The following is a 25513-nucleotide window of genomic DNA, read 5'->3' as shown; positions in this document are numbered from 1 at the left end:
AGCTTTACCTTCACCCCACATGCCCTTCCCCTAGCGGCCTGTCCAGCCCCAGTCCCTCTGGGCAGGCACAGCTCTCGGTTCCCCTTTGTGCAGAGGTCACCCCAACAGCACAGAGCATCCGTCCTCCATCCTCAGGGCGACCCAGTTCACCCCATCACTCTGCCTTGTCTGAAAAACGTGAAAGTGTCCAGCTCTTGGCGACCCTACAGACTGTGGGGTCCATGGATTCTGTCCTCTGTCCATGGGATTCTCCAGGCAAGAATACTGAAGTGGGTTGCCATACCCTGCTCCAGGGGATCTTCCCCGCCCAGGGAGTATAACCCGGGTCTCCCTCACTGCAGGCAGATTCTTTACCATCTGAACCACCAGGGAAGCCCCTGCCTTATCTGCTCAGGGTTTAGTTTGGTGACTGGTAGGTCGAAGGTATGCAGCAGCCTTTGTGCACTGATCCCAGGTGCTGACCGCAGCCTGGAGAGTCCTACCATGAGAAACAGTCCGCAAACAGGAAGGTGGATGGAACAGGCAAGGCTGCAGCATGAGCAGGCACTGGGTTCAGACCCCAGCTCAGCTCCCCACCAGCTGTGGGACCTTGGACAACGACACAATGACTGAGTTTCCCCATCCGACAGATGCAGTGGGCAGTGAGCCCCCACTTACCGTGCCCTCCCGCCTTCCAGGGTCTGAGCTCCACACACTCACTGCCTGTCACGACCATCCCAGGAGGAAAACACAATTCCCCTCACTTGATAACTGACGAGTCCCTTCACCAGGCTTCCCTGGTGGCTCGGACAGGTAAGACTCTTCCTGCAATGCAGGAGACCCAGGTTCAATCCCTGGGTCGGGAAGATCCCATGGAAAAGGGAATGGCTACCTACTCCAGCATTCTTGCCTGGAGAATTCCATGGACAGAGGAGCCTGGCGGGCTACAGTCCATGGGGTTGCAAAGAGTCAGACATGACCGAGCAACTGACACCTTCACGCCCACTTCCTCACTTGACAGATGAGGACAGTGAGGTTCAGGAGGAGGACGTGGCCTGTCCATGGCTGCACCTGAGGAAGCATGCAGGCCTGGGGTTCAAGGCCAAGCTGCTTGACACCTAACAGCCCTTCATAGGTTGCTGCAAGGTTCAGTGAGAGGTACCTGCCAAGCACTTTGGTCAAGAGGAGGAGAAAGAAGAAAAGGAAGGGTGGCTTGAGCAGGGCCGTCTGAAGGGAGCAGGGGACTGACTGCAAAGACAGAAGGGCTCAGGTCTTCAGACGTTTGCTGTGCTTACCGCTCAGTGCCCCCTCCACTCATGGGAGCACAGCCCCAGCTTTCCTCCCGGGAGTCCTCTCCCCCCAGAATCAGCCCAAGCGGCTCGTGGCTAATGTCAACCTCCAGTCCAGCTTTCAGATGAGCCTGGGACCCAGGACTGGACAATCTGCATGACATCGTGGCCATGGGGATGCTTTGGGATGAATTCGTGATCTGGGTGGGTCCTATCAGAGTGGCCACTGGACACAGGAGTCAGTTATTAGAGAAGAGAAACTCTCTCTTTTATTGGAAGCAATGAAACTTGGAAGAAGGAAGAGTGGGGACTGCTCTTGCCATCAAGAGAGCTGGTGAAGGAAGCCAATGCATGGGGTCAAGGTGAGGAGAAGTTGAGGGATGAGAGGGACCAGGCCCCACACACCCACATCTGAAGCCAGCTAGACCCTGGACTCTTTGAGTATAGCAGCCAATAAGTGCCTTTTTTCCTGGGGTGACTGCAATGGAATGCATCCCAGTGGACACAGTGACTCCAAGGAAAACCTTGCAGGTAAGTGGCAGAAACAGCATTTTCACATGATCCCATCTAAGAACTGTCATCAGCCTCTGGTGGGGACCATACCCTGCACCACACAGGTGTAATCAGCCTTACGCTAACTTCCAAAAAGGCCACTTCATCAAGTTGAAGCGAACCACTTGACCAGCTGAAATGCTCTGACATCACAACAGATGAATTTCACTAAGTACATCGACATATGAGGCGCTTTGCATTTGGAGAATCATCAAACATCCTTGGAAGAGGCTGAACCCTGATTTCTCAGTTCCCTGCTCCTTGGAGTCACTGCCGACCCAGCAAACTGCTTTTCTAATTCCAACCCAGGAAAATGGAATCCATCCAAATAGTACTTTTTTCCCCCCAAACCCTCTTGGAAATCAAGTTAAAGAAAAATATTTTTCTAAAACTAAAACAGGTTGAATTTTCCGCCCTTAAGTCTCTTTGGCTGATGGCTAATGTGTTCTTTATAGTGTATTGTTTTCCTAGGTTTTACATTTTTTCCTCCTCTTTAGAAAGACAGGAAATGAGTCAGCCACCTTTTGAAAGACTCCATTCACTAAACGCTATTAGTTGGAGCACTGAGCTGGGTGAGTGAAACCTGCAGGCTTCCGGAAAGCCACAGGAGCTGGGCTTCCCTGGCAGCTCAGCGGTAAAGAATCCGCCTGCCAATGCAAGAAACATAGGTTCAGTCCCTGATCCAGGGAGATTCCACATGGCGTGAGCAACTAAAGCCTGTGTGTCAGTACTACTGAGCCGTGCTCGAGAGCCCAGGAGCCGCGATTACTGAAGTTGGAGCACCCTACAGCCTGTGCTCTGCAACAAGAGAAGCCACCGCAACGAGAAGCCCGCACACCCCAACTGGGGAGTAATCCCCACTCACCGCAACTAGACAAGGCCCTCACAGTGATACAGACCCAGCACAGCCAAAAATAAAAATTCTGTTTGAACACTGCAGGAGTTAACTGAGGCATTACCTGTAGACCCCAATCTACACAGTCTGTTCAAACATGGGCCTCTTCTCCACGTGCTGACCAGCACAAAGCCACATCCTCCAAAGAGCAGGGAATCTGAGAGTTGGGGATGCCCCTGGGGGACTCTAACAGACAACTCCCTGGCCTGCTGTACACCCTGAGCAGGGTACGGCACCCAGCCCGGCGGGCAGACCCGAGGTGCCCGGCCAGGGTGTGGTGGTCAGATGGCAGTAAAGGGCATGAGAAGTGGAGGTGTTTGGGGAGGATTCTGGAGACAGAGCTGGTGGGTTAGACTCAGGAGGTGGGGGCAACGTGACACCTGGTCTTTGACCTGAGTCTTCAGACAGATGGAGGATCATCCATCGCAAGGCAGGAGCCTGCAGGAGAAGCCAGGGAGGAGGGGGTGGGTTCCCCAAAACAGGGATGCTGAGCCAGAATGAGAAGGGTGCGGAGCCATCACGAGGAGCAGCACCAGGTGTCCCCGGGACAGGGCGCCGGTCCACTGTTGCCAACACTCCCCAGTGAGCATCCTGCCCTGGCTTCTCCCAGCCCACCTCGGGAGACAGGATCCAGAGAAATGCTGGGGAAAGCAGCGGCAAGGAAATAAAACAGGGAAGGGGGAGGCAAGGGACACCTGAGGAAAACCCTAACTTTAAACACATGCACAACTTGTACTGCTTGTTTGAGAAAGCCCCCTCTCTCCTTTCTCACTTCTCTGGAGGACACAGCTCCAAGGCCAAGTGCAGGGGGTTATGAGCACAACAGGCCCAGGGAGGGCTGGAGGCAGCCTCCGGTGGCTACAGTTGGAAGCTGGGAACTACGGTCAGGACAGGCTGACGGGCCCAGGGATATGGCCTCCAGCAAGGCCCTTTAACTTCCAAAGAGTGGCTATAAGGAAAGCCGACCCCTGGGCAGGGGAAGCTGAGTGGGCTGGGCCTGGGAACAAAGGTTGGTCCCTCCTCCACCCACTAGCTGAGCCACCATCTGGGAAGCCCGTTTGGGGAAGGCCCAGGTCAGGAGCTGCAGCCCCCACCACCACCACTTACAGAGCTCCTGCAACCTGCAAGGCATGGCCTGGAGCTCCTCCTGGGCTGGCTTAAATCTGGACCAGCCTGTGACTGGGCATCAACACCAGCTAGCATCACAGTCTTCATAGAAAACAAAGCTGCAGGTGTATAATGGGACATCTAGGACCGTGATGGAGACATCTCGGAGTCGGGACATGAACCCACATCATTCTGACCATCTCCCTGACACCACGGACCTGCCAGGTCTGTGATGTGTGCAAGAATCCAGGTCCTTCCTACATGATGGTCAGACAGCAGGTCCCCTAAAGAGACTTCAAGTGCATTCAGATTGTTTCCATTTCAAAAGCAGATGGGAGGGTCTTACCTGGTGGGCAAGTGGTTAAGACCCCATACTCCCAATAAAAGGGGTGGGTTTGATCCCTGGTCAGGGAACTAGATCCCACATGCCACAACTAAAGATTCCACATGTCACAGCTAAGAACTGCCATAGTCAAATAAATAAATAAGTTTAAAAAAGAAAAAAAAAAAGAGTGGATGGGCACTGCAATTGGTTTTTGAGACAATGATAACTCCACAAAGGATAGTGCAATGGACTAAGTTGTTAGGTCTTCACCCAGAAACTCCTATTTGTTGCTGCATAGTTGCTAAGTCATGTCCAACTCTTTGTGACCCCAAAGACTGTTACCCAAAAGGCTCCTTTAATCCATGAGATTTTCCTGGCAGGAATATTGGAATGGGTTGTCATTTCCTCCTTCAGGGGATCTTCCTAATGCAGGGATGGAACCTGCATCTCCTGCATTGGCAGGTGGATTCTTTACTACTGAACCACCAGAGAAGCCCAGAATTCATATGCAGAAGCTTTAATCCCCAATGTGGTGTTAGGACATAGGAACTTTGGGAACTAACCACATTTAAATGAGGTCTTTAGGATGGGGCCCTCATGATGGGATTAGTGCCTTTACAAGAAATAACAGAGTGCACTCTCTCTCTCTCTCTCTCTTCTCTCTCTGTCTCCCCCACCCTGCTCCTGAAATGTGAGCACACACAGAGAAGGTGGCTGGCTGCCTACAAGCCAGAAAGAGGGCCCTAACCTGGAACTGAATCAGCTGGCAGCTAGATCTTGGACTTCCCAGCCTCCGGAACCATGAAAAAATTAATTTCTGTTGTTTAAACCACTGGTTCTGTAGCTCTTAATCATGACAGCCCACGCAAACCAAGACAGAGTGAGATGATTCAAACAAGGGGAAGCAGGAGCCGTCATGGGGAAGAAGAAAAGGAAGCAGGTCTCGATTCTTCTGGCTGTAGAGTTCATCCAGATTGCATCAGCCTGTTTGGCGGGGGACCTTGGGCTGGCTCCCAAGTTAGAGTGAGATTCACAGCCCTCAGCAGAGGTCTCTCTCTCTGGCACCCCTCTCCCCTTCCCCGCCCCTCACTGCGAGTTGCTCTCCAAGCAGCCCTTGGCTCAGCCAGCACTCGGCTGTGTGAGCACAACTCTGCTTGTCCAAAGCACTTATGGACACCTGGAGCTGCTGGATGATGCAGTCTCGGAGGAAGAGAAAAAGGCGCTCAGGGCTACGGGGTGCAGATAATGCCGATGAACTGATGTTCAGGTTGACAGCCAGCTCAGGTGACCAGGAGAGCCAGCAGGGGCCTTGGGCTGGCGGTGAGATATGGGGAGGTCATGACCAACCCAGGACTCACTCACCCATTCTCCACGCACTGCATTCCCCTCATTGGAAGTCTCCCTCCATCACCAACAGGAAAGGCAGATGGGCTGGACCAGGGGCACAACCTACACCTTCCGCAAACTGTCTAGGATGTCTGAGCACAAGAGAAAAAAGATCCCCCTGTATGCATGGCTTGATATAGAGCTTTGCTGGTGACTCAGCAGTAAAGAATCCTCCTGCCACTGTCTGCCATTGTAGGAGGCCCGGGTTCAATGCCTGGGTCAGGAAGATCCCCTGGAGAAGGGAATGGCAACCCACTCCAGTATTCTTGCCTGGAGAATCCCATGGACAGAGGAGCCTGGCAAGCTACAGTCCATGGGGTCGCAGAGTCAGACACGGCTTAGCAACTAAACAACAGCAACAAACAACGCATGTGTGGGAAAAGCAGACAGGGTTAATTGTCTTTTCTCTTTTTTTGACATGGACCATTTTTAAAGTCTTTATTGACTTGTTACAATATTGTTTTTGTTTTGTGGGTTTTTTTTTTTTTTTTTTTTGGCCGTGAGGCATGTAAGATCTTAGCTCCCTGACCAGGGATTGAATCCACACCAACATTAGAAAAAAGAAAGTCTTTACCATTGGACCACCAAGGGAAGTCCCTAATCATCATCATTTTTGTCCAATTTTCCAATTTTTTTTATTATGGTACAATAATAGCATAAATGTTAATAACATAAAGCTTGCCATTTTAGCCACGGTTACGTGAACAGTTCAGCGGGATGAACTGTACTAACAGTATTACGCAACCATCGGCACTACTTCTAAAACTTTCTCATCCTCCCAACAAACTCTGTGCCCATTAACCAACACCTGACCCCGTTCTCCTCTTCTCTCAGCCTCTGGGAACCTGTAATTTACTTTTTATCTCTATAAATTAATTTGCCTATTCTCAAACTTTCATATAAGTGGAAGCATACAGTATTTGTCCTCATGGATCTGGCTTATTTCACTTAGCATATTTTCAAGATTCGTGTTGTAACATGTACCAGAACTTCACTCATTTTTATGGTTGAGTGATATTCCATGGTATATACATGTACATACATACATACATGGTACATACAAAATATTAGACAATATTTTGCTTATTCATTCATGTATTGATGGACACTTGTTTATTTCAGCCTATGAGGCACTGTGAATAACACTGCAATGAACATTGGCATACAAGTATCTATTTAAGTCTCTGTTTTAATTCTTTGGGGTACATACCTAGGAGTAGAACTGCTGGATCATACAATATAGTTCTACATTTAACCTTTTGAGTGACTGCAAAACAGCTTTGATTCTATGCATTCATTTAATATTCATGTCTTGACACTGCCTACATAGCAAGAATGTAGACAGAGACCATCTTCAAGGACTTTGCCCTCTAGCGGTGCTAAGTGACATACAGTAGACACGTGAATAAACACATCAATCCAAAATGGGTGCGCACCCAGACAGACACTATAAGGTACAAGGGCAGATGACAACACGTAAGTGGGGTTTACACTTCAGGCTTGGGCTTCCCCGGGGGCTCAGTGGTAAACAAGCCCCCTACCAATGTAGGAAACAGGGGTTCCATCCCTGTCCAGGAAGACCCCACATGCCGGGGAGCAGCTCAGCCTGCACCCACACCATGGAGCCTGCGCTCTGCAGCTGGGGGCTGAACTCCTGTGCCCACGAGTGGCAAGCATGGACCCTCAAGTGCCCGAGGAGCCCGCGCGCCACAGGGAGAGAAGCCCCCGCAATGCGCAGCCCCGCTCACCACAACCAGAGAAAAGCCTGAGCAGCAACTCGGACTCAGCGCAGACAAAGACAAAGAAAGAAACCTGAGGCTGGAGGGAGGTGCCCCTGAAAGAAGGACACCTGAGCAGGGATTTAAGAACGAGTGTCAGGCAGGTGAAAGAGGAGAAAGGGTCCTTCTAGGATGACAGCACGAGTGGTCCAGACGTGGAAACGAGACCGAGAGAAGGCCCAGGTGGCAGGTCTCCCGGGCAGGATCATATGGCACAGAAGGTGTCTGCAGAGGTGGATGCAGGGCCAGGCCATTTGAGGACCTGTGAGTCAGGTCAAGGCTGGAGGGCTTCTCTAAACCATAAGAGGAAGAGGTCTCCAGTAGAGGACTGATGTGATCAGAGAAGCATTTTTAAACATCTGTTTCTTTATATCTATTCAAATCTCCTTCTAGACTACTCAGGAGTAAAATTTGTTAAAGTTTTCTACTGTGGGAAAATTCAAACAAAATAGAAGAGTATCATGAACTCAACAATGCCCAGCTCATGGTCCATTTTATTCATTTTTCCCCCAGTCCACTCTCCCGTTCTACACCCCAGGTGATCTCAAAGTTTATCCCAAATGTCCTGTCACTTCATCCCTAAGTATCTCCTAAGCCTCTGTCAAAGGTAAAGGACTCTTCTTAAAAGCATGATCCTAGAACCATTATTTCACCTCAGATACAATAATAATCTTTTAATACTGCCAGAGAGTCAATGCTCAAGTTTCCCCAACTGATTCCTAGTCTTTCTTTACAGTTTGTTGTTTGAATCAGGGTCTGCTTAGGTTGGCCAAAAAGCTCATTCAGGTTTCTCTGTCGCATCTTATGGAAAAACCCTAAACGAACTTTTTGGCCCACCGGAGAAGTAAGGTCCACATGCTGCAATGGGCTGAAGTGCTTCTTCAGGCTGCTTGACGCCAGAGGCTGCCCTCCCCTCATTCGCGCAAACATTCCCCGTGCAGCTCCATGCGCCTGGCTCAGCACGACACCCGGCAGGTGCAGAGGAGCAGGCATCCCACACAGGGAGTGGGGACGCGCCGCGGAGGCCTCCCCACAGAGACCTGCCAGAGAGAAGGGGGCAAGGTAGTAAAACGACCAGCTGAGGCTCGTGAGTCTGCAGAAGGAACCTCTAGGATTTCTGAAAGGAGGATCTACTTGCTGCATCTGCGCTGACTTTCTCCACTGTGGAAGCCACAGCCAAGAGAGAAGAGACCCTGACTGGCTGAAATCGTAGGGAGGCCAGTTTCCCCACAAACGTCCTCACCCTGGGATGGCATTCACAGAAGTCTTCGATTTTAATTTCTGCTGCTGCATGCTAAGTCACTTCAGTCGTGTCTGACTCCTTGAGACCCTATGGATGGTAGCCCACCAGGCTCCTCTGTCCATGGGATTCTCCAGGCAAGAATACTGGAATGGGTTGCCATTTCCTCCTCCAGGGGATCTTCCCCACCCAGGTATCGAACCCAGGTCTCCTATATTGTAGGCAGATTCTTTACCATCTGAGCCACCAAGGAAGCCCTTTTATTCCTACTCATATTTAAATGTCAACATCACAGAACAGAAACAGTTTGCATCTTGGACTCATCAACGGCTTCTTGTTTGATTATTTCCTCTTCATGTTCTCATCATAACTTCTCCCCTTTGGGGATATCAGGACTGGACAGCTGAATGCAGAGACTTATTTGGAGATGCAGTGGCATCCAGGGAGGGAGAGAAGCTTACATGCAGAGCCACATGCCTGCTGGGAAGCAGGGCATCAGGAAGGTCATGGCACTCATGCCTGTCAGGCTATTCTGTTTACCACCCTTGGTGAGCTGGTACGTGCAAAACAAGCCTACAGCACAATGCCATTTTATACCCATTTAATCAGCAAAAATGGAGAAGTGTATAAGAAGCAAAGAAGAATTCCAAGTGTTGTTCCACCCAAAGGAGTATTATTCAGTAGTTGAAGACTTAGGAGGGTTTTTCTGGTGGTCCAGTGGTTAAGAATCCATGTGCTATTGTAGGGGGCATAGGCTCAGTTCCTGGTCCAGGAAGGTCCCACATGCCAAGGGGCAACTGAGCCCGTGCACCACACCTACCCAAGTGCCTAGAGACTGTCTCCACAACAAGAGAAGCCCTTGCAATGAGAAGTCTGCACCACCACCAGAGAGCAGCCCCCGCTCACCACAACTGGAGCAGCCCAAGCAGCAACGAAGACCCAGTGCAGCCAAATTAATTAACTCATTAAAAACATAAAATTAAAGGAAAATAACTGATTGGCATAAATGCAATAAAACTATACAAAAATAAAAGCAAAGAAAAACAAATACCAAATTGAATACAATGGTTGAAGAAGTCAAGGGGATGTGTTGGGAGGTGTACCATTTTATAAACATCTCTTGTAGGAATAGACTGACACCTATGGAATTGTTTCGTTTTGTTTTCACTCCTTTTCATGCAAAATTATCAGTTCATGGGGCACCCCTGGTGGTCCTGTGGTTAAGCCACTAACCTCCCAATGCAGGGGGCCCAGGTTCAATCCCTGTTCAGGGAATGAGATCCCGCACACCACAACTAAGACCTAGCACAGCCAGATAAATAAAAAATATAGTAAAATAAAACAAAATTCTCAGTACATGAAGGGTGGGAGAGCCAGTAACCTTCACCTTTACTCCTGTGGCCATGTCTGCTGTGGAGAGGACTTCTCCTATGACCAGGCTCCGACTGACAAACTTCCTTGTTTTCTCCACCTGAAAACATGACAGATCCAATGTCAACATATCCTTAGGGTTTAAGGATACCCTTAAATCCTGACCATTTAAATTAACATTTTTAAAAATAATAAACTTGTTACTTTTACAATTTAAAAAATTCAACACCATTATTAAGCAAGTTTTAAGTAAAAAAAATAATCCTATCACCCTACAGAAGTCAACGTTTTCATCCTTATAAAAATTTTTTTATTTAAGTATAGTTGATGTACAATATTGTGTTAGTTTCAGGTGTCCAGCCAAGTGATTCAGTTATATTTATATAAATGTATTGCTGTTGTTGTTCAGTCACTAAGTCATGTCCAACTCTTTGCGAACCCATGGACTGAGCATACCAGGCCTCCTTGTCCTTCACCATCTCCTGGAGTTCATCCAAGTTCATGTCCACTGAATCAGTAATGCCATCCAACCATCTCATCCTCTGCCACTCTCTTCTCCTTTTGCCTTCAATCTTTCCCAGCATATATCTATAATATTTTCCATCACTGTTTATGGTAAGATATTGAGTATAGTTACTTGTGCTATACAGTAAATCCTAGTTGTTTATCTCTTTTATATATAGTAGTGAGCATCTGGTTCACTCTTTTTTAATGTGATCATCTGGTCTCAGACCACAGACAAAGTAGTTAAAGACTCTTTTCTCACATAATAGGAAGTCGACTGCACCTGCATGGAGGCCAGCCCTGCCAACTTGCCTTTAGCCTCAAGTGGCCTTAACCAAGTTTGTCCCTGGGCCTCTCCCCAACAATTCTCCATGACAACTCACCAACACTCCCACCAACAGTGAGTGCCTGGCAGAAGTCCAGACGACCATCTTGATGTCAAAACAGAGGATTCAGAAGGTTTTGGAACATTCTGGACATAGGAAAAGCACTATTCTTCACTTTTGTTTCTAACCACAGACCATTCTGGGACTTTGATCAGTTAAAAACCATGAGGTCTGGTCCCCCTTTGTGACACTGTCTTCCACTGCTGTGCCTTGAATCCCAAAGCTACACAAGCAGGCTCTTCTCCACCAGCAAGAAATGGGACAGGACAAGCGCACCATTGCTGTTTCATTTTAAAGTTCCAGAGGCAGGTGGCAATTCTGCCAAAAGTAATGGGCCCTTGCATGTGTAAATTCCAATTACCCATTGTTGGAATTAATGCTAGCTTTTTTTTTTTTTTTTTTTTTTTTGGCCGTGCCCTCCCATGATGTGGGATCTTAGTTCACCAACCTGGAATGGAACTTGTTCCCCTTGAGTTGGAAGCTTGGAGGCTGGAGTCCCCACCACTGGATTCGCCAGTCTCTTCTGAGATGCAAGCCACAAAACTCGTGCAAGCTGCCTGTGTGCATGAGTGTCTACGTGTGTTCTGTCTGTTTGTCCGTGTGTGTAAACTACGCCCCACCAGGGCAGCAGGAGCCTATCTTCCTTGGATGACTCCCAGTTTCCACACTGGCTTATGCTCTCTCCACAAACACACTACTTTCCCTCCTATAGGTTTTTACAATGTTCCTCTCAAGCATTATTAATTTTTTCAAGCAGCAAACTGTCAAGATTTATGACTCTTAGCATGGCTCCCACCCAGTGCATGTTGGATTGATTATTTCCTAAAATACCTCCAAGGCTGGAGCATGCACCAGTGCCTGGCTCCAGCATCACTCACATGGGAGGTTTCATTCCCAGCAAATAATAAAAAACAACTGTAGTGGATATGTGCGGACTTTTTCGGAGGGTCCCTAGGTCCTCTATCCTGCGGATCCCCACAATGACCCTCCATGAAGGGCTTAGTGGGACAAGAAGTGCTGACCCCATGTCATGGATGGAAGAGTCTAGGCTCAGGGAGGTCAAAAGACTTGTTCAACAAGAATCATCTAGTAAGTGGTAGAAGAAGGGCCAGAAGCTAGATCTTCAGAGTGCTCACATGAACCTCTTGCTCCCAGTCCTCAATGCCCCTCACTGTTGAGCTGGAGGAAGCCCGGGACTCTGGGTGGCCCAGTTCCAGTCACCAATAAACTCTCTCCTGTACCACCAGCCTCATCCCCAGAAAGCATGTGACAACAACATGTCCCAATGCCCAGGTGACTTTGCTAGGAATCACCCCACTCACTTCATTACAACAGCCCCTTCCTCCCCTTAAACCACGTGCTCTGCTGGAGCTAAACCTAACCCACCAGGACCAGGGAAATCCCTCAGCATCTCCAACTAGGCATGGTTTTCAGCATATTTCATACTCTCCATTTCCACTGTGGATGGGGCTACCTTTACACACATAAAAGTGAAATAAATTGCCATCACATTTCCTAAAGAACCAATCCCAAAAGTAGCCATCCTGGAGCATAATAAATTCACTGCGACAGTTCTTTTCCTTCTCAAGTCTCTGCCCAGGACAGAGATCTTTGCTGTTAGATCCAATGGGCAATGCCATAGAAGTCTGCCATTAATGCTCTGATGCTAACTCAAGCATTCGTTTGGCCTGGTCCACTTCAAGACACTGAGCAAAAGTTTCAGAATGAAGACAAGGCTTAAGTTGATGGGTTTCCTTACTAGCATATACTTTTAACATCTTCTCCACACATAAATTCTCCCTTTTTTTCAGTTCTTCTTTCATTTCATTTTCCTTTGATTCACTAATTGTTCTTAAATAAAGAATGCCTAATATTTACAAAGACTCCCCCATATTCAATTGGCAGCATACTGAACTGCCCATGCTAGTAATCATCAAATAATTAATGCATTTTTTGACATACATTCTTGCAGTATTTCTACTGTATCTATATATTCATTTAGGCTAATTGAATATATTCAAGCCAAACTCAATTCCCATATCAGACTATTACCTTATAGTAATTTTAAATGATAATGGTTCCATAAATGTATAGAGAATATACTCAAACTTGTATTTTATCCTAAATTATACTTCATGATATTTACATTTCTGGCTAATGAATTCAGTCTGAAATAGAAGGAAGGTAATTTCCCCTAAAATAATCTTCATTTCTTTATAAAGCACTGGATATATCAGACCTTTGTGATACAATACTCTATTACAAAGCAAATTCTGCAAAAATGTATATTTTTTATTTTATAAGCCCAGAGAGTCTCCAAAAGAAAATCATTCCTTCTTCTTCAACTACAATCAACTTGATTCAACACTTCATGGGTGTCTATAATCTGAGATGTCTTTCTTCTGGTATTAAAAGACCCTGACTGTCCCCTTTATAACCCATTAGCAAGCCCTGTTAGGAGCCTAGCCAAGAGGACTGGGCAAAAACAGGTTCCTGATCTTAGTTTTCTAACATCAGTCCCCAAACTGGCATACTTGCTTCTTCTATCTTCTGGTTTCAATTTCCCTAATTTAATTACATTTAATCAGTCTTACTGAATACATGGTCAATACCAGATGATCAGTATTGAAATCAGATTGATTATATTCTTTGCAGCCAAAGATGGAGAAGCTCTATACAGTCAGCAAAAAGAAGACCAGGAGCTGATTGTGGGTCAGATCATGAAATCCTTATTGCCAAATACAGACTGAAATTGAAGAAAGTAGGGAAAACCACTAGACCATTCACGTATGACCTAAATCAAATCCCTTATGATTATACAGTGAAAGTGAGAAATAGATTCAAGGGATTAGATCTGATAGACAGAGTGCCTGAAGAACTATGGATGAAGGTTCGTGACATTGTACATGAGGCAGTGATCAAGATCATCCCCAAGAAAAAGAAATGCAAAAGGCAAAATGGCTGTCTGTGGAGGCCTTACAAATAGCTGTGAAAAGAGAAGCAAAAGGCAAAGGAGAAAAGGAAAGATATACCCATTTGAATGCGGTGTTCCAAAGAACAGCAAGGAGAGATAAGAGAGCCTTCCTCAGTGATCAATGCAAAGAAACAGAGGAAATCAATAGAATGAGAAAGACTAGAGATCTCTTCAAGAATATGAGAGATACCAAAGGAATATTTCAAAGAATATGAGAGATACCAAAGGAAAAGATGGGCTCAATAAAGGACAGAAGTGGTATGGACCTAACAGAAGCAGAAGATATTAAGAAGAGGTGGCAAGAATACACAGAAGAACTGTACAAAAAAGACCTTCACAACCCAGATCATCACGATGGTGTGATCACTCACCTAGAGCCAGACATCCTGGAATGTGAAGTCAAGTGGGCCTTAGGAAGCATCCCTATGAATAAAGCTAGTGGAGGGTATGGAATGCCAGTTGAGCTATTTCAAATCCTAAAAGATGATGCTGTGAAAGTGCTGCACTCAATATGCCCACAAATTTGGAAAACTCAGCAGTGGCCACAGGACTGGAAAAGGTCAGTTTTCTTTCCAATCCCAAAGAAAGGCAATGCCAAAGAATGCTCAAACTACTGCCCAATTGCACTCATCTCACACGCTAGCAAAGTAATGCTCAAAATTCTCCAAGCCAGGCTTCAACAGTATGTGAACCATGAACTTCCAGATGTTCAAGCTGGATTTAGAAAAGGCAGAAGAACCAGAGATCAAATTGCCAACATCTGTTGGGTCATTGAAAAAGCAAGAGAGTTCCAGAAAAACATCCATTTCTGCTTTATGCCAAAGCCTTTGACTGTGTGGATCACAGTAAACTGTGAAAAATTCTTAAAGAGATGGGAATACCAGACCACCTGATCTGCGTCCTGAGAAATCTGTATGCAGGTCAAGAAGCAACAGTTAGAACCAGACATGGAAAAACAGATTGGTTCCAAGTCTGGAAAGGAGTATGTCAAGGCTGTATACTGTCACCTACTTATTTAACTTATATGCAGAGTACATCATGAAAAATGCTGGACTGGATGAAACACAAGCTGGAATCAAGATTGCTGGGAGAAATGTCAATAACCTCAGATACGCAGATGACACCACCCTTATGGCAGAAAGTAAAGAACTAAAGAGCCTCTTGATAAAAGTGAAAGAGGAGAGTGAAAAAGTTGGCTTAAAGCTCAACATTCAGAAAACTAAGATCATGGCATCCGGTCCCATCACTTCATGGCAAATAGATGGGGAAACAATGGAAACAGTGACAGGCTTTATTTGGTGGGGAGGGGGGGGGGGGCTCCAAAATCACTACAGATGGTGACTGCAGCCATGAAATTAAAAGACACTTGCTCCTTGGAAGAAAAGCTATGACCAACCTAGACAACATATTAAAAAGCAGAGACATTACTTTGCCAACAAAAGTTCATCTAGTCAAAGCTATGGTTTTTCCAGTAGTCATGTATGGATGTGAGAGTTGGACTGTAAAGAAAGCTGAGTGCTGAAGAATTGATGCTTTTGAACTGTGGTGTTGGAGAAGACTCTTAGGAGTCCCTTGGACTGCAAGGAGATCCAACCAGTCCATCCTAAAGGAAATCAATTCTGAATATTCATTGGAAGGACTGAAGCTGAAGCTGAAACTCCACTACTTTGGCCACCTGATGTGAAGAACTGACTCATTGGAAAAGACCCTGATGCTGGGAAAGATTGAAGGCAGGAGGAGAAGGGGATAACAGAGGATGAGAAGGTTGGATGGTATCACCAACTTGAAGGACAAGAGTTTTAGTAAGCTCTGGGAGTTGGTGATGGACAGGGAGGCCTGGCATGCTTCAGTCCAATGGGGTCGCAAAGAGTCAGCCATGACTGAGTGACTGACTGAATACATGTCCTGTATTAAAATGAACCTTAAATTATTTTAGAAAGAAAATGAACCAGAGTAAAACATACAAATAGAATAAGTAAATGGGCTTCAAGGATTCAGTCCTCTGGGGCCTGCTTTAAACAATGCTCTTGCCTACTGAGCTACCTAGTCCTGACCCTCCCTCCAAAAGGGGTCCGAAGTCTATTCACTTCTTACATCTCCCATCACCATCTTGAACCTGGACTATTCTAACAGCCTTTCAGCTGGCCTCCTGTTGCACTCTGCCCCAAATACCAGCCAGGAAATCCTATTATTAAGGCAAAATTTACACACAGCGAAATGCATAGAGCATAAGTGCATGAGTTCTGGTCCATTACCTACCTGTGTAACCATCACACCAATTAAGATCATGGAATGTCCCTGTGCCACCCAGAAAGTACCCTCATTCTCCTTTACAGGGTCACCATCCCCATGGGAAACCTCTGTTCTCTTTCATCAGCATTCACTAGCTTTCCCTGTTCTTGAACTTACAAAAATGGAACTGTATATACTTTCATATCTGTTTTCTTCTGGGCAAATAAGGCATCCAGTTTGCTTTGTGTATCTGTCATTCATTCTTTTTTATGGCTGAGTAGTTTTCCATCTGCGAATGTTCCACAATTTGTCCAGTCCCTTATTGATGGACATTTCTGTTGTTTTCAGCATGGGGTTATTTCAAGTAAAGTTGATGTAAGCATTCATGAACAAGTCCTTTTGGGGATATGTGTTCCCATTTCTCTGTTGTAAACACCCAGGGATGCACCTGCTGGTTAAAGGGTTGTAAGGAAGTGCTGAACACTTGTGCAAAAAGCTATACCATTTTCCACTCTGACCAACAGTGTGTGAGAATTCTAGTTTCTCCAAATCCTCATCCGTATTGTCTTTCCCACCTTCAGCAGTTCTCAGGGTGTTGTGATGTCATCTCACTGCGGGCTCTTTGGTTTCTTGGTTGGCTGGCTGGGTTTGTTTGGCTGCACCAGGTCTGTACGTCCACGTGAGAACTCCTAGTTGCGGCATGTGGGATCTAGCTGCCTGACCAGGGATCAAACCTGGGCCCCCTAACACTGCGAGCTTGGAGTCTGAGCCACCCAGCCACCAGGAAAGCCCCTCGTTATGATTTAAATGTGCATTTCTCAGATGTCTAAAGATGCTGAGCACATTTTTCTATGCTTATTTGCCATTTGGACCCTTTTATAAAGGGTCTATCCAAGTCTTTGGCCCATTTTTTAATTGAATAGTTTATCTTTTTAGTATTTAGCTCTAAGAACTCTTTATATGTCCTAGGTATAAGTCTTTTGTATCTGGACATAATTTTTTTCAGATACATGCATTGTAGGCATTCTTTCCTGGTTTGTAGATTGTCTTTTTCTTCTCTTCATGATGTCTTTTGATGAACAACAGCTTTTAATTTTGATAAAGATCAATTTATCAGTTCTTTTTCTTTTATGTATCTAGCATTTGCTGTCATAAGAAACCTCTGCCTTCTCCTTTGTTCTTCCACAAACTCTGTAATTGTGGAATTTGTGTTTAGGTGTATAATACATCTCAAATTATTTTTGTGTGTAGCGTGAGGTAGGGATCAAAGCTAACATTTTTTCTATAAGCTTATAAGTCATTCCAATACCATTTACTGAGAAGACTTTTATTTTCCCATTGAATTGCCTTGGCAACACTGTCCAAAAATCTATTGATCACACATGTGTGGATTTATTTTAGGACTCTCTATTCTGTCCCATTAATCTATGTGTCTATCCTAATGCCAACACCACATAATCTTGAGGCACTTTTGAACAAGTCTTGAAATCAGATAGTGAGAGTTCTCCAAATGTGTCCTTTTTTAGAACTGCTTTAATGATTTCAGGTCTTTTGTATTTCCATATACATTTTTTGAATCAACTTGTCAATTTTGATCAAGATACTATAAAACTTTCAAAATAAGCATTACAGGACTTCCCTGGCAGTCCAGCGGTTAGGATACTATACTTCCACTGCAAGGGCATAGGTTCAATCCCTGGTCAGAGAACTAAGACTCCATGCTGTGCTGCGTGGCCAAAAACTAGAAAAATAAAATAAGCCTTACACGGTGCTTCCCTACTTCCTCTTCCCTATCCACCCTTGAGAAAATCCTCTTAGACTCCAGTTACCTCTGCAAAACGAGTCCAGGGTTCTCACCATGGCTCCCACATCTGACCCCTCTTGCTCCCAGCTGCTCCTTATTCTTGGCTGCTTCTCCCCTGAGGCACAGAGTGGGGTCCCTGAGCACAGCGCTGGGAGAACTCTGTAACAAAGGCTGCCTGTCGCCACTGTCCTTCTGTCCCCCCCAAGGGCCTTGACTACTCCAGGAAAGCCCAGAAGAGGAGTGATGGAAAATGACATTCCCATGACTCTGTCCAAAGACATTTTTCACCTGTCACAATGTTACTGCAGCATTTTGACAGTTTCAGATTTTCCAAATTCTTGCCTTAAATTTAACGCCTCTTCTCTTGGCAGCATATGCTTCTTACCAAATTCCTAGCTGCCTTGGAAATTTCTATGATGATTAGTGTAATCATATAATTTACCAATACTGACAGTACCCAATGAAGAATGTACCATATTGACATTACCAGCCTGATTCATGAGCTTACTTTACTCTTAATGGGAAGTGCACTATTTGATATGAATTTTAATGGAAAAGAAAGATGGATTGTGTACCCTGCAACTTTACCAAATTTGTTTATCAGTTCTAACAGTTTACCAAATTTGTTTATCAGTTCTAACAGTTTGTTAGTGGAATCTTCAGGGTTTTCTACATAAAAAATCATATCACCTGTGGACAGAGATAGGGTTACTTCTTTTCCAGTTTACCATGCTTGATTTTTATCTCTAGCATCGACAACCATCCGACATAAATTTACTTTTTTATTAGTTTGCTGCCTAAAATGTAAACTCCGTGATGCGGGTATATTTCTGCCTGTCTTGTTCACTGACCTCAGCACTACTTTGTAGTAGGTATTCAATAAATGACTGTAGAACGAATGACTCACGCCTCTTGGCACATAGCAGGGACTCAGCGAACGACAACAGGTAATCACTACTGTTATGTTTAACATAATAGTTCAATGCAAGAAGAATCATTGTGCCTTAAAATGAGAAATTTCCATTATGCAGGATGGTTTCCAGTGCAATAAATAAATAGCACCAAGACCGTAGCTGCAGTGGAGTCCCTGGGTGGGTCCTAGCTCACTCCCTGGCCCAGCCTTTCAAATAACCCCTGTAGCCGTCACAGATGACAACTCTGTTCAGGTGCCAATCTACACAGAGGAACTTCTGTAAACAGGCCCTCACTGTGTCCTGTCACCTCTGCTCAAATCCTCCAGGGCTTCCCACGGGGCCAGGGCTGACCCAACCAAAGTGCTGGCCAGGCGACCAGGGTCCAAGTCATGGAGCTGGAGCTGGCACAGGGCCTCCGGCCAGAGACAGCACACAAGGCCCAGCGCGCCGCAGCCTGTCAGGCCCCCAGGAGCCGGCACAAACAGAAGCCAGGGAGCCAAGGGCAGAGCCAAGGCCAGGGTGTGGGAGCCACGAGCTCAAAGGAGGTCAGGAACCAGTGCCAGGGTGGGTGGAGCAGGTGTGTCTGCCCGTGGTGCTGGCAGTGGTGGGCAACAGAGTGGACCTGGATGGGACCAGAGGGGTGGACAGCCTCAGCCTCCTGGCATATCCCCTGCTCAGGTCCTTTCCTGCAACACGCGACAGCGTCAGCATAACAGCTTTCTGGAAAAGACTGCTCCTTTTCTCAGGGTTCATGAAGAAAGCAATAGAGATCCCCAATCTCTGATGCCTTCTAAGGGGAGCTGACTTTTGAAGCTTTGTATTCCAGATCTGACCACCTCCTCACCTCAGATATGTCTCTAAATATAAAAACCCAAACCATACCAAACAGACACTATCTAAGATTCTGATTTGATTGAAATAATAATTACAGTATGGTGGTGATTTAGTTACGAAGTTGTGTCTGACTTTTGTGACCCCATGGACTGTAGTCCACCAGGCTCCTCTGTCTAAGGGATTTCCCAGGCAAGAATAGGCAAGAATACTGGGGTGGGTTGCCATTTCCTTCTCCAGGGTCTCCAGGGTCCTTCTCCAGGGTTTTCCATTTCCAAACCCAGGTCTACTGCACTGCAGGCACATTCTTTACCAACTGAGCTATGAGGGAAGTCTCTAAAATTCTGATGGAAATAATAATTACAGTATAATAAAGAATAATTTCATTAGCCACATATGGATGTGAGAGTTGGACCATAAAGAAGGCTGAGTGCTGAAGAATTCATGCTTTTGAACTGTGGTGTTGGAGAAAACTCTTGAGAGCCCCTTGGACCACAAAGAGATCAAATCAGTCAATCCGAAAGGAAATCAACCCTGAATGTTCATTGGAAGGACCGATGCTGAAGCTGAAGCTCCAATACTTTGGCCACCTGATTCGAAGAGCCAATTCACTGGAAAAGACCCTGAGGCTGGGAAATACTGGGGGCAAGAGGAGAAGAGGATGACAGAGGATGAGATGGTTGGATGGCATCACCGACTCAATGGACATGACTTTGAGCAAACTCTGGGACATAGTGAAGGACTGGGAAGCCTGATGTTCTGCAGTCAATGGGATCACAAAGAGTCTTGGCAACTGAACAACTCTTAAACTTTTAAAACTTATCTCAGAGTCCAAAGAACTTTTGTTTACACAGGTTGTATCTATCAAGTTGCTATACAATTAAAGCTGAGAATTTCTAAAATATTTACCCAATTAAAAACAATAATGAACCTATTACATGTTAATGAAAATGACATAATTCTTATGGAAAAAACCATCATTTTCAAGCCAAAAAAAATCAATGAGAAAAATGGTATTGTTTTGCATTTTTACAAATTGTTTTAGCATCTGGCTTAATAAAAGACAGCTGGCCTCTCATGCCTGCTTCTGCACTGTGCTCTGCCCTATGCTGTTTTGGTTGAAGTTGATGATGTCATGCATGCAGGTAGCTGACGTATACTTTTCAGGTAGAATCAGTATGTGAAAGGGTCTTGAGTAACCCCGAGGGGTCCTCAGATCATGGTTTGAGAACCTCTGGCTTAGATAATAATGATGCTACCACACTCACAGCCCACATGGCTCATGTTAGTGAGGATGAGAAGAGCTCAGGGCGGGAGAGAAGACGGCTGAGGCAGGGATAGAGGAAGCCGTCATGGGTGCAGTGGGGCTTCATCATCCGGATACCCGTCCCCATTCCGCCTACACCCAGCCAGGAGGAGCCTGAGTCCCACTGGCTCCCTCCTGGGAAAAGGAAATATTAAGATGAAGTATCCCTGACTCAGCCCCGAACCATGATTCAGTTCAGTCGCTCAGCGATGTCTGACTCTCTGTGACCCCATGGACTGCAGCATGCCAGGCCTCTGTATCCATCACCAACTCCCAGAGTTTGCTCAAACTCATGTCCATTGTGTCGGTGAGGCCATCCAACCATCTCATCCTCTCTCATCCCCTTCTCCTCCCGCTTTCAGTCTTTCCCAGCATCAGGGTCTTTTCCAGTGAATCAGTTCTTCTCCAACACCAAACTTCAAAAGTATCAATTCTTCGGCAGTCAGTTTTCTTTATAGTCCAACTCTCGCATCCATACACGACTACTAGAAAAACCACAGCTTTGACCAGAAGGACTTTTGTTGGCAAAGTAATGTCTCTGCTTTTTAATAAGCTGTCTAGGTTGGTCATAGCTTTTCTTTCAAGGAGCAAGCGTCTTTTCATTTCATGGCTGTAGTCACCATCTGCAGTGATTTTGGAGCCCAAGAAAATAAAGCCTGTCACTGTTTCCAATGTTTCCCCATCTATTTGCCATGAAGTGATGGGACCGGATGCCATGATCTTAGTTTTTTGAATGTTGAGCTTTAAGCCACCTTTTTCACTCTCCTCTTTCACTTTCATCAACAGGCTCTTCAGTTCCTCTTTGCTTTCTGCCATCAGGGTGGTATCATCTGCATATCTGAGGTTCCTGATACAAACCATGATTGGCAGGGACCAAATGCTGAATGGGAGCAGTCTAGAGAGACAGTACAGGATACCGAGAAAGAAGGTCAGAGCTTCAGCACTCAAGCCAGGATGCACATTGCATCAACTGAGAGATGTAAATGCTGATCTGATTGGCCTGACTGAAATCCTGGGTGGCCAGAGTTTGGAAAGCTCCTTTAAGGGATTCTAAGTGCACCCTGGGGTGAAATCATCTGATTTGAGTGGGCTCAGGAAGCAACCACCCTGGCTTTGAATCTGTGCTCCACTAGTTACACATACAGTTTACTGCTTGCATGCGTGTGCACGCAAGCTCGGCCACCCAGTTGTGTCCAGCTCTTTGCGACCCCCTGGACTGTAGCCTGCCAGTCTTCTCTGTCTGTGGGATTTTCCAGGCAAGAATACTGGAGTGGGTTTCCATTCCCTACGACCTCTGGCCAATTCCTCAGCCTCAGTTTACTCATCTGTAAAATGGGAATACCTTTAAGGATGTTAGGAATACTAAATGAGATCATTCATTCAAAGTTCTTAGAGCTGTACCTGGCACAAAATATGAATTTAGTAAATGTGAGCTGTTGTTACTAGTTACGGTGATTTGGGTGCAGACCATCAGCCTCCATGGACAATGTTTTCCTCAAACATTGGGACCAGGCACCCAAGGAAGGGGATGGGGTCCAGTCCGAGCGCTTCCACAAAATAGATGTCCCAACTGAGTCCTCTGTGTCTTCATCTGGAAATTTTGGGAGCCAGGACTTCCACCCCCCAGGACCTGGTCCTGAATTCTCCGGGAGAGACGAGAGAGTTGACTGCGGGGCACAAAGATGATGACGCTGGAAACAGGTGCAGGAAGAGTCAAAGGGTGCAATGCGATGATTCACACTGTCTGTGTTTGCGTGTGTGCGCGTGCACACATGTGCAAGTGTATATGCTCTGTAGTCAAGGTCAGATACTGTTTTCCTTTTTACATTATCGAAACATCTCTAATCTATTGCAGATGATAGAGGGGAGAACACAGAGTGGAAACATTTTAATGGCTTCTTCTCAGCCTGTGGGCTGTCTGCCGAGACTTGAGACAAACGAGGCTCGCTCCTCGTTCGTCTTCAAGAATATCATCATCACATGTTACACGCCGCCCTCTGCCTGGGTGCTCGTCAGATCGTCCCCGTAAGTTAAGAGCAACATGAGGGCCAGGGAAAGATGGAAGGACTTGGATCGCTTTCTGAACGGGCAGTGCAGCCATGAGTATATAATTACAAGAAGAAGCAGATAAATCATGGATGAATCATGCAACACTTCTTCTAGAATTACTGGCTGTGGACAGCTCCTCCAGCTGTTCACTGGGTGGAATTTGAGAGTCTTTACACACAGATGAATCTTAGGACACCCATACCCCAAGGCGAGCCTATGCCCTGGTGACCGATGACCGACTGGTTTAATTTCCTTTTGGTTTTTTGACTTTTGCTAATTCACACAGAGAGAAGCGCCAAACAGCCTGAAATAAGTAACAGAAATGAACTGGCGGGATCGTCCAAGGCCAATCCTCTGCCTCCCAGAGGAATCATACCTAAACATCCAGGGCAGAGCTGTCTGGCTGCTGACGACCCAGAGGGAGCCAAGGAAACAGGAAGGTAATTGGATGCAGGGCTTCACATGCTTCATGGGGAGCAAGGGCACGCAGGCTATTCCTTCAGACATGGGGGTCGGGCTGAGACTGTAAACCTCATTAAAGCAACAACTCTCACGTCCGGGTCTTGAATTTTGACACTAAGTTAAGCCTTAGACATAATGGGCTGATTAAAGGGGCAGGAGACTGGCCCCCATGTTAAGTTTTTATCTTCCCCCCAGCCCCAGGCTGGATGCATTTGGAGGCCAGGCTGTGATGGAGAAAGCAGCTGAAAGCAAAGAAGGATTGGGGTTTGTTTATGTTTGGTTGACTGGTTGGTGGGCTGTTTGGTGGTTAATTTGGTTGTTTGTTTGTTTTGTTGGTTAGTTGGTTGGTAGGCTGGTTGTTTATTTTGTTGATTGGTAGGTTGGTTAGTTGGTTGTCAGTTAGTTGGTTGGTTGGTCAGTTGGCAGGTTGGTTGGTAGGTTGTTTGGTTGGTAGGTTGATTGGTAGGTTGGTAGGAAGGTTGTTTGGTTGGTAGTTGGTTAACTGGTTGGTTGGTTAGTTGGCAGGTTGGTAGGTAGGTTGTTTGCTTGGTAGGTTGGTTGGTAGGTTGTTTGGTTGGTAGGTTGGCTGGTAGGTTGTTTGGTTGGTAGGTTGGTTGGTAGGTTGTTTGGTTGGTAGGTTGGTTAGTTGGCAGTTGATAGGTAGGTTGTTTGGTGGTAGGTTGGTTAGTTGATTGGTTGGTTGGTTGGCAGGTTGGTAGGTAGGTTGTTTGGTTGGTAGGTTGTTTGGTTGGTAGGTTGTTTGGTTGGTAGGTTGGTTGGTAGGTTGTTTGGTTGGTAAGTTGGTTGGCAGGTTGTTTGGCTGGTAGGTTGGTTAGTTGGTTGGTTGGTTAGTTGGCAGGTTGGTAGGTAGGTTGTTTGGTTGGTAAGTTGGTTGGTAGGTTGGTTGGTAGGTTGATTGGTAGGTTGTTTGGTTGGTGGGTTGATTGGTTGGCAGGTTGGTAGGTAGGTTGTTTGGCTGGTAGGTTGGTTGGTAGGTTGACTGGTTCGTTGGTTGGTTAGTTGGTTGTTTTCTTGGTTGGTTATTAGTTGGCAGGTTGGTAGGTTGTTTGGCTGGTAGGTTGGTTGGTAGGTTAATCAGTTGGTTGGTTGGTTGTATTTGCCTCTAAATGTATGTTCCATTTAGAGGCAATTCACCAGTTTGGACATCTACTTTGCCAGTATGCTCTGATCAGTGCAAAACTACCCTCCAGGCTTGGCCCAGCAGGCGTCACCCTGTTCTGTGGGTGTCTCCTTGCACACGCTCTCTGTCTAAGGGTGGCAATGCTGTGCCCTGTCACCTCGGAGGGACTGCAGGACCTCGCCAGGAGATACCAAAGCTCTGCCTGTAACTCCCTCCTGATGAGAAGATACTGACTTCTGTCCCTGCCTCCCCAGGACAGACAGCCAACCAAGATGGATGAGGGGGTGGGATGTGGTCTCAGCCATGGACCTCAGGCCCCCACTGGCTCTGAGTCACACTCCACAGGGAAACAAGGCCCCGTGGTCTCCCGAATGGGTGAGACTCCCACCGGTTCAGTCCTCAGCCTCTCTCTCTGCAAACCAAGGGGGCAGAAAAGGGGCCAGGCTCACAGCAGAATACATTCAGCTTCTCAGAATCTAAGGAAGCTCATCCCCAGTTCAGGCCCCTCCACCAGGGGTCTCACCAAGAGGTATATTGTTCCTGTATAAAATGTTAGGATTAAGGAAGCTATGAAGCTGCATGAATGGACTTTGCTGTTGGTGTTCAGTCACTCAGTCGTGTCTAACTCCTTGTGACCCCATGGACTGCAGCATGCCAGGCTTTCCTGTCCTTCACTATCTCCCAGAATTTGCTCAAACTCATGGCCACTGAGTCAATGATGCCATCCAACCATCTCATCCTCTGTTGCCCCCTTCACCTCCTGCTCTCAGTCTTTCCCAGCATCAGGGTTTTTTCCAATGAGTCAGTTCTTCGCATTAAGTAGCCAAAGTTTTGGAGCTTCAGCTTCAGCATCAGTCCCTCCAATGAATATTCAGGGTTGATTTCTTTTAAGATTGACTGGGTTGATCTCCTTGCAGTCCAAGGGACTCTCAAGAGTCCTCTCCAGCACCACATTTCAAAAGCACCAATTCTGTGGCACTCGACCTTC

General features: G+C 46.3%; 1 protein-coding gene across 1 annotated transcript in view; it reads right to left on the bottom strand.

Moving 5' to 3' along the window:
* Window positions 1-25513, bottom strand: part of ACOXL (acyl-CoA oxidase like) — a 346768-nt gene that overhangs the window by 295649 nt on the left and 25606 nt on the right. The window contains exon 3 of the mRNA XM_065928874.1: window positions 9939-10022. Within this exon, the coding sequence (XP_065784946.1) occupies window positions 9939-10022 (84 nt within the window). The remainder of the gene's footprint in view (window positions 1-9938; window positions 10023-25513) is intronic.

Source organism: Muntiacus reevesi, chromosome 3 (assembly GCF_963930625.1).
Source record: "Muntiacus reevesi chromosome 3, mMunRee1.1, whole genome shotgun sequence".
Lineage (NCBI taxonomy): Eukaryota > Metazoa > Chordata > Mammalia > Artiodactyla > Cervidae > Muntiacus > Muntiacus reevesi.
Note: the sequence above shows the minus strand (reverse complement) of the source record. Positions and strands in the feature narration are given on the sequence as shown.